Source organism: Gymnoscopelus braueri (assembly GCF_963280865.1).
Source record: "Gymnoscopelus braueri genome assembly, chromosome: 13".
NCBI lineage: Eukaryota > Metazoa > Chordata > Actinopteri > Myctophiformes > Myctophidae > Gymnoscopelus > Gymnoscopelus braueri.
The window spans coordinates 5,820,216-5,830,666 of NC_137615.1; the positions used below are offsets into that span (position 1 = coordinate 5,820,216).

General features: G+C 40.4%; 1 protein-coding gene across 1 annotated transcript; it reads left to right on the plus strand.

Annotated features, from left to right (window-relative positions):
• Nucleotides 1-5,569: 5,569 nt before the first annotated feature.
• Nucleotides 5,570-10,451, plus strand: LOC308098906 (putative nuclease HARBI1). Its single transcript, XM_080447372.1, has 6 exons — nt 5,570-5,689; nt 6,355-6,541; nt 8,480-8,591; nt 9,043-9,582; nt 9,742-9,889; nt 10,082-10,451. The coding sequence occupies exons 1-6, from the start codon at nt 5,582-5,584 to the stop codon at nt 10,244-10,246; spliced, it is 1,260 nt and encodes a 419-aa protein (XP_080303498.1). The 5' UTR covers nt 5,570-5,581; the 3' UTR covers nt 10,247-10,451.

Consider the following 10,451-nt stretch of genomic DNA (forward strand, 5'->3'; position numbering starts at 1 on the left):
CTTTTTTTTAAAGGTGCTCGTTTATTTTATGTGACCTTTCATCATCACAGCTGGGGTGTAAAGTAACTAAGTACATTTACTCAAGTACTGTACTTAAGTACACTTATGTAGTTCATACCCTCACAAAAACATGTGGTAATCCTGGTTGCTATACCGCCTCCCCCATGACAGCCGGGGAGCCTGATGGAGGGGAAGGGAACTGGTTGGAATAACGTGTTCCTTCCACTCGCTACGTCCTACAAGGGAAACTCCCCCCCTGTCAGATGACAAGAAGGTCAGTTGGCTCTCATGCATTGAAGGAGGCATGAGCTCGGACCTGGGCTCCCTAGGCTGGCGGGGGGAGTGTAGCGCCCAGGATCACTTAGAAAATTGGCACCGGGTGAAAAAGGGTTACAAAATTGTGGGATAAAAAAAAAGAAAGTACACTTTTGAGGATGTTTTTACATACTGGAGTATTTCCTATTTTCAATACTTTTACTTCTACTACACTACATCTCAGAGGCAAATATTATACTTTTACTCCACTACAATTATTTGAAAACTTTAGTATAGTTACTTTGTAGATTTTGATTATTATTACAAAACATACATTAACCACTTCAGCCCTATAGGCCTATTCACCCGTTTCCTAGGCTGTGTGTTTTCCACTTCCTGTCGATTTCATTGGATATCATTGGTCATCTGACCAGTTTCATTGGATGGATTGCATTGGATCAAATCGACAGGAAGTGGAAAACACACAGCCTAGGAAACAGGTGAATATTACATTTCGAATATTTTAATACATTTGAAAACTTGAAATGGCACATTCTGCATAATGCTTTTACTTTTGATACTTTAAGTACATTTTGATACCAATACGTTTGTGCGTTTACTCAAGTACATTTTGAATTCCGGACTTTTACTTGTAACAGAGTATTTCTATATTGCAGTATTGATACTTTTACTTAAAGTAAAACATTTGAGTACTTTTTCCACCACTGCTGCTTGTTAGAAACTGGGGTCTCCTGAACCGTTGTTCCATTTCCATTAACAGGGTTATGCTGCCACCTTGTGGTCACTCTTGCATCATAGCAATCTTTACATGTTTTTACAGCCATGATACAAGACTGTCCTATCAGTCATTTCCAGTGGTGGAAAGTAACTAAGTACATTTACTTAAGTACAGTTTTTAAACTTTTTATGTATTTTTACTTTGCTGGAGTATTTCCAATGTTCTGTACTTTTACTTCTACTCCACTACATCTCAGAGGCAAATATGGTACTTTTACTCCACTACAATTATTTGAAAACATTAGTTACTAGTTACTTTGTACATTTTTATTATTATTACAAAACATACATTACTCACTTCAGCCCTACAGTATATACATTTCGGCCATTTGAAAATAGCAGATCTACAAGCTCACAATGCGTCGCGATGCGACGCATTGTGAGCTTGTAGATCGGCTATTTTCAACTTTTTTTTTACATTTCTTTTTTTGTATTTCTATATTGCAGTATTAACCAGTTTTCCTAGACCTGGTTGCTTGTTTCTCTCACAGACTCTGGCAACACATGGGTGCTGGTTGGGGGGGGGGCTGCAGTGTCCCGGCAAAGGTGGGTTATTGTTGCATAATAAAACTCATAAACTCATTGTCATAAAGCTGGATGGAAAGCATCAAACTGGTTGGATAGGCGTGTTTGGTCACGCGTAGAGAGAGCCCTCTGCATGTCCATAGTGCAGTGCTGTCTTATCATGATCAGGGTTGCCAGATCTGCTTATAATAATTTCCCCGCAAGATTTTATTTGAAAATAGCCAATCTACAAGCTCACAACGCGTCGCATCGCGACGTGTTGTGAGCTTGTAGATCTGCTATTTTCAAATAGCTGATGTATATGTCAAAGTGCTCATGTGGCCCATAGTCACTTATTTTCGGCTGGTTTTCCTAGACCTGGTTGCTTGTTTCTCTCTCAGAATCTGGCAACACTGATCATGATTTGCTGTCTTCTGCCTATGTTATCAGGACACTGAGAGATACAATAACACACAGTGGAGAGAAGATGTTTATTCAAACACTTGTTACCTTGAAAGTCTGTAACTGAGCTAAGAATGATGTGTTTGTTCGATTTGTGTTTGTTTGTTTCCCTCACAAAATAAATAAAGAGATACACATTAAATTAAATTAAATTAAAGGGATACTTCACTTTCACATAAAATAAACATTTAAAAAATATATTAAAAATAAATGAAAAAAGTTATGGAAAAATCACGGCCCCCTCACGCATTAGAGTGTCCTACTAATGTGTGAGGGGGCCTTTATTTTGCCATAACTTCTTTCATTTTTTTATGTGAAAGTGAAGTATCCCTTTAAACTAAAGCTGCACTCGGTAACTTTCCTCTTCTAACCCGGATTTGAACCAGTGAGTGTAGATGGACCTTCAATATACATCAGATGGATTAAAATATCGTCGCCTTGCTAAACTAATGGCCTATGTAATTATTTTTTTTCAGGAAAAATAAAAAAAACTGATCCAAAACAAAACGATATGATATTTCTTAATCATTTCACCCAAAATGTTTATAACAAATTATGACTATTAAAATTATGACTAAAAAAAAAACCTATTAAATAGGTTTAAATAGGATTAAATCTGAAAAAAAAAAAGCAAAAAAAAAAAGCCTAAATCAGTAAATAATAATAATTCTTATTATAATAATAACTTATTAATTCAAATAAGTCACAATACCATGTGACTTAGGCCAAAAACATTGCCTATTTTGGCCTAAGTCACACTAGGGAGTTAGGCCATTATACTAAAAGGGGAGGGAACAGCATGATCCTTTTCAATTAGGAGATGGGCGATTGTACCAGAGGTGGCCAGTGTCATGAGGAGCTGACTTTAGGCAAAAATATAATTTTCCTTAAAAAAATGACATAGGCTATTAGTTTAGCAAGGTGACGAAATTATACTGATCCAGTGGAATGGCAGCAATACAGCAAGCATGAAACACAGGACAGGTTTAGACTAGAGAGATGCAAAAAATAATGTGTGTATTAACTGACTATTATGGTGTTCATGGAACGGTCGGCACATTATTGAAAGAACAGGACTGCCTTTTTCCAAAGAATTCCATGATTCCGATGTCTTTGCATCGGCATAGATCTGTTTGGAAATGTTCCTTTTTTTTTTACATCATTGTGCAGGTTTAAACTTATCAATGATTAGATATGTCCTACATTTGTGCATACTGAATCAAATGATTTGTCTTCTCACACAGGTGATCACATGCTGAGGAGAATTCTCAAGTACGCAGGTACAGCATTCAACACGGTCAGGGGTATAAGTAACTAAGTACATTTACTCAAGTACAAGTACAATGTTTAGGTATTTGTACTTTACTTGAGTATTACAATTTACAATACTTTTACTTCTACATCTCAGAGGCAAATATTGTACTTTAGTTACTAGTTACTTTGCAGATTTAGATTATTATCACAAAACAAACATTAACCACTTCAGCCCTATTAATATTTTGGCCATTTGAAAATAGCCGATCTATAAGCTCACAATGCGTCGCTGCGACGCATTGTGAGCTTGTAGAGCTGCTATTTTCAAAAGATTTTAATACATTTTGAACTTGTGAAATGAGACATTCTGCATAATGAGTACTTTTACTTTTGGTACTTTAAGTACATTTTGATACTAATACTTTTGTACTTTTACTCAAGTACATTTTGAATTCCAGAGTTTCACTTGTAAACAGAGAGTATTTCTATATTGCAGTATTGATACTTTTACTTAAGTAAAAAATGTGAGTATGATTTTCCACCACTGAACGCGGTGACAGAGAAAGAACGTAACCCCAGCCTTAAAGGGACATTTCGCCGATGTTGCATCAAACCCCTATTTTTATGAAGTATATAGACACACCAGGATCAGGATCATGTTTATGGGTCCTATAGGACCCATAAACATGATCCTGGTGTGTTTTTTGTGTTTGATGTAACCCAGGTTTCAAAAGGTTTTGTCTGTGTCATACTGTCTGTGTGTCACTGCTGAGACACACACACAGTCTCACACACACACACACACACACACACACACACACTCAGTCTCACTCAATCAATCAGTCAGTCACACCAGTGATTGCCAATCATTGCAATCGCAGCCACACCCTATAAAGCAGAGTCAGTCTGCAGTAGCAGGGTGAGGTGCGCACCACTCTGAGGCTGCTGCAGGTCTGTAGTCCACCAAACATTTCCATTTCCCAACTTGTTACATTTGATCAATTGACTAAAAACACTTATTGTGGCTTTTAGACTTCCACCCAAACTGATTGCTGGCACAACCTGCTGGCTATGACTGCATGAATCTGATTGAATTGGTGAGTGAGGTTCAAATGTTTGTTTTATTTGAAATGTTTGTAATTTGATTGTTTTTGGTTGGAATGTTATTATCTTGTAAGTTATGCAATGCTTGTAGATAAGCTGTTTTTTTTTAGTTAATCAGTGATCTTGTAGATCTGCTTTTGGTTATTTGATATTAATTTGGCCTTTGTATGAATCCAGGCCAGGTTACTTTTCTTGATAAGAAAAAGGATCATGATGGCGAGCCAACTAACCCGAACCCACCTTTAAGGAAGTTTGTCCTACCAGGAGGGCCAAAGAGCAGCAGGCCAAAGAGCAGCAGCCACACATTCATATCCCCTCAAGTAACATTACACATTACACTGCCCTCGCACTGCCACTTCCCTCTGACTATTGACAATACCTCGACCATTGACAAATACCTACCTGCTTAAAGACTCTGTTGGACTTGGATACTCTTGATACCTTGATGAAAGTTACATTGAACAGTTTTTTTAATGCTTCAACTTTGCTTTATTAAACACATTGTAAAGTGATATAACAAACATTAAAGTGCTACAAGTGCTTTAAAAACTCTTCATCAGTGTGGTTCTGGTTGGGGCTTCGGGGTCCTCTTCCTGACCTCTCAGCATAGGAGAGAGTCATTGATCCTCTTTACAATTCTGGTCAGCATGTTTTTGCCCTGTTCAACCGAAGCCACCAACTCTTCAAGCCGACTTCTCGTTGTTTCCTATGAAGTTTTTGAACGAGCGAAGGTAAACAGGGCAGAGGGGGTAGTCGTAGGTGAGCTCGATGGACAGCTGGAACTTGGTGAAGGCCTTCAGACTGCTGAACAGCAGGCACACCTGTGTGGCCACACAGCTGATTTCCAGCAGGTTCAGCCTCTGAGCGCCCCACTTGGCCATCAGGTCCACCTCCAGGTATACCTCGACCATTGACAAATACCTACCTGCTTAAAGACTCTGCTGGACTTGGATACTCTTGATACCTTGATGAAAGTTACATTGAACTGTTGTGTGTTTTTTTTTTTTAACAATACACAGTTTATTTTGCTTCAACCATGGGCTCGTTCGGATATATGCACCGAGAATGTGCTCAGTTTTTTGAGTGCACTGGCGGTGACGTCATAGAGCGCACTGAGTTCTTCTGATAAACGAACGACCTAAAAAAGGAGCAGCGGTGCGCTTTTCAGCCTGAAGGTAAACAACACGTTTATCTGAAAAGCAACATGGCAGAAGCCGGCGCAAACAGCATAAGCATCATTTCCCTGGTGACAAACGCAGCAGTTATCGAAAGTATAATTGACAGCGACGAGGATGACAGTGAAGTTGAGAATGTAAGTAACACTTTACATGTAACACGGCCATGAAAATTAACTGTGTTTATACGGGGAGATAGTAGTAGCCTTAGCCCGGGGCTAATCTCAGCGTTCCCACAGATGTTGTTGGCACAGTCTGCCAGTGGTGGAGAAAGTACTCAATTTGTTTTACTCTATACTGCAATTACTCTGTTACAAGTAAATTTACTTGAGTAAAAGTACAAACGTATTGGTATCAAAATGTACTTAAAGTACCAAGTTTTGAACTGTATAAAATCACAAAAATCCTTTGAAAAAAGCAGATCTACATGCTGAAGTTGTGTATGTTTTGTAAGCTAAATCTGCAAAGTAATTAGTAACTAAGTGGTCAAATAATAGTAATGGAGTAAAAGTACAGTATTTGCATATGAGATGGACTGTAGTAGAAGTAAAAGTATTGGACATTGGAAATACTCAAGTAAAGTACAAATGCCTCAAAAGTTGCAGTACTTGAGTACATGTACTTAGTTACTTTCCACCACTGCAGTCTGCAGAGCATAATACACACACACACACACACACACACACACACACACACACACACACACACACACCAATATTTTCACTGCATACACTTGTATGAGTGAGTGACAAATACATTGAATCTGGCTATAAGATATAAGATTATGCAATTTTCTCTGTAGGACCAGGATTTGAGGATGGACCGACATCTCCTGCAAATGATGGCAGGATTGGCAGTCCCTGTACAACGCCAACTACAAGTAAGAGTAAAGATCCGTGATTATGTAGAGAAGACCGTACCGCTGTACCTGGACGACGCTTTCAGGGAGCACTTCAGGATGACACGCACAACATTCAGCATCCTAACAGGTCCTTAATATGTCATTTTATAATGTGATTTTACTGTCTTAATGTTCTTAATGTTGTGTAAAGCACTGGTTCTCAAACATTTTCATGTCAAGGACCTGCAAATAGACACATATTAGCCTGCGGACCCCCATTTGAAAAGATATGTCAGAGACCCCTGTAACCCAGGTTTAAAATGCTGTGTCACTGCTGTGTGTGTGTGTGTGTGTCACTGCTGACACACACTCACACACACTCACACTCACACTCACACTCACACACACACACACACACACACACACACACACACACACACACACACACACACACACACACACACACACAGTCTCAGCAATCAATGAAGTCACTGATCAGCCACCCCAGCAATCACTGACTACCAGCCAGCCACACCCTAGTACAAAATGGTGTCAGTCTGCATAGTGCAGGAACAAACCCTCAAAAAGAGCCTTAGTTTTTGAGATACCCCTCCCCGGAGTAGAACAAAACGGGACATAGTTTTGTCACATCTTTAGGATGTCCCCTTTTGCAGTAAAAGTAAAACTTCTGACCATCCATTTCACAAAGGGGACATCCTAAAGATATGAAAAACCAATGTCCCGTTTTGTTATACCCCGGGGAGGGGTATAGTCAACTTTTGGGCTTTTGGTTCCTGCACTAGCAGTAAGAAGTGAGTGAGGTGCACATCACTCTGGAGCTGTTGCAGGTCTGTACCATATTCTAAAATCCAAGCAACATTTATCAATGACTAAACACAATTATAATATGGCTTTTAGATTTCTACTACCCAGTACCCACACCTGATTGAACTGGCTGGCTGTGTGAAACTGACTGAGATTGAATTGTTGAGTGACAGTGTTCCAAATGTTTGTTGTTTGAAATGTTTGTTCCGATTTCATTGTTGTTTTGGTTTCTCATGTCATAAGAGAAGATTTTTTTATGGTTATAGCAGTGAATCTCAACCATTTTAATTTCAAGGACCCCAGTTTGATATGATATGCATCAGGCTATGGACCACATTTGATACCATTTTGTTCTCTGGAACCCCCAATCTACACTGTAGTATCAATAGTGTTAAAGGATCTACACCATGAATTTAGGTTTGAGCCTAAATCATCACTCAGATATACTCATCCCAAGTCAATTGTCTCTGGCTTATACAGCACTTTCAGCTGCAATACCAAAACGTCCTCTTGGGCAGGGGGGGGGCTACTGAGCAATTCTGTCTGTTAATAAAAAAAATTATTAAAAAAAATTATAAAAAGAAAAAAAACTATGGAAAAATTCTGCATAAAAAGAAGCATCTAAGAAAAATACAAAATCGAAAAAAAAACACTTTGAACATTTTTGAACAATTCCACCAAGTGTTTGAGGTGCCTGTTTCACCCACTTCCGGGGGGCGGAGCCAAAATCCGAGCCCGAAGTATTTGTTCGTAGACCCCCACTTAGGGGGGGGTAGAAAAAGTTTCGGAGCGATTCGGGCACTTTTCATTTAACATTGGGTTTGCCATCATTAATGTTTGACATCATAAACATTTCCATTCGATCGCCTGTTCAGACACGCCCATTCTGGAAATCCATGAAATGAGAAGGAATGACTGAATTTTTAAAAAAAAACTCTTGGGTACAAGAGACACTGGGGACCCCAAAAAATACAAAAAACCAAGAAAAAAGTGATTTTCATGGTGTAGACCCTTTAATATAACTCTGAGAGTGTCGGCCCATTTGGTTCCATCTGTACACTCTCAAAGTTACAGACCCATAAATGGTCCAATTGGTTCCTACTTCTAAACTATCAACCTTTTGGCTGGGGACCCCCTGGAAGCCCCTCAAGGACCCCTGGGGGTCCACGGACCCCACTTTGAGAGCCACTGGTGTAAAGCACTTTGACTTGCCTTGTTGAAATGTGCTCTAAAACTAAATTTGCCTTGCTTTGCTTAACAGAGGAAATTGCAGAGGAAATCACCAACCAACATGGAGCTGGGCGAGCATCCATTCTACCTTCCAAGCAGATACTGATTGTTTTGTGGCTATTGGGTAACCAGTGCTCATTCAGGTAACTTAGCCTAGAGACATTATTATACCTTCATTAGCTACATTAATGAGTCAATTCAGGCCACTAACTACACACAAAGTAGTGCATTTTGTATTAGAGATACATATTTACAATATACATATATACAATATATTGTGGGGCGGCAGTGGCTCAGGGGTAGAGTGGCCGGGTAGAGTGAACTGGAAAACCGCAAGGCTCCCAGTTCGATCCCGGGCTGGGGCGCTCCCCTAGAGTTAGTGTCGAAGTGTCCTTGAGCAAGACGCTGAACCCCTAATTGCTCCCGATGAGCAGGTTGGTGCCTTGCATGGTTTCCTCCGCCATCGGTGTATGAATGTGTGTGTGAATGGGTTAATGGCACAATCAATGTAAAGCGCTTCGGATAGAAGCGCTATATAAATGCACCATTTACAATACAGATTAACACATACAAATATTCATTTCTTCTCGGCAGGGACATCAGTGACCGATTCAACGTCACAAAATCAACAGTAGAAAACTGCTTCCAGAGAGTCATGAATGCACTATCTCGTCTCTCAAAGACTGTCATATTATGGCCTACTGGGGCAAGGATAGCAGAGGTCACAAAGGGATTCAGTAAGCTGTATAACTTTCCCAGAGTAATTGGCGCCATTGATGGGACCCATATCCCAATCAAGGCTCCCCTTGAGTACCCAGAGACATACGTAAATAGGAAGGGTTTCCACGGCATCCACCTGCAAGCAGTCTGTGACCACAGCCTGTTCTTCACAGACTGCTTCAGTGGATATCCTGCTTCCGTCCATGATGCCAGGGTTTATAGGGAATCAGATTTATATGCCAGCATTGAAGCCAGCCCTCACCAGATGATGCCCGATGACACACACATCATTGGAGACCCTGCATACCCCCTACAGCCGTGGTTGTTGGTCCCATTCAAAGACAATGGCCACCTGTCCCATGTTCAGCGACACTACAATTTGGCTTTGTCAGGCACCAGGACAGTCATTGAAAGGTTTGATCTGTCTGTCTGTCTGTCTGTCTGTCTGTCTGTCTTGTCTTGTCTGTCTGTTAAATAGCTCTATTCTGATATAGAGCAGCAGTCAGCTGAGGATGACAGGATTTGTCTGGGGACATGCTGCTCCTGCTCATTGCTCTCTTTCTCGCCATACAGAGCTTTTGCACTCCTAAAAGGACGCTTTCGCCGCCTGAAGTACCTTGATATGAACAGGATTGATCTGATCCCGTTGTGTATCATGGCCTGCTGCGTGCTCCACAACCTGTGTCTAGCCAATGAGGAGGAGGTGGAGGACATGATCCAGGTATGCCATAACTACTGACTCTGTTGATAATTTACATGACGGGAGTCACAAATGGGGGAGATTAGGTTAACAGGATGGAGATTGTGTCATAACCATGTCATTTGGCAGCAGTTCTATGGAAAACAGGACAGTGTCCTTTAAAAGTAAACATCCCTTTTACAAATGCAATCCTAACAAAAATAAACTTCACAGGCTGGGCAGGACGACCTACAGGAGGACCCACCACAGGAGGAAGTGCATCATGACCAGGACAGGGTGCTGTCAGTTGCAGAACTGCATCAGGACCAGGACCGGTTGCAGACAGTTGGTTCTCAGAAGAGGAACTACATCGCCTCCATACTCACTCCAGAGTTATAATTTAAAGCCCCACTTCATCACACTACAGTGTCACACAACAGTAGCAAAAACGGCCGATCTACAAGCTTATGATGCTCATTGTGAGCTTCTGTGACTGGATGAATGCATTTCACATTTTAAGACCTTGAACGCATCTGTGTAATTTTTTTTATTTGAGCTAAAAAGCATTATTTTACACTTTGGCTATTCAAGAATAGCAGATATA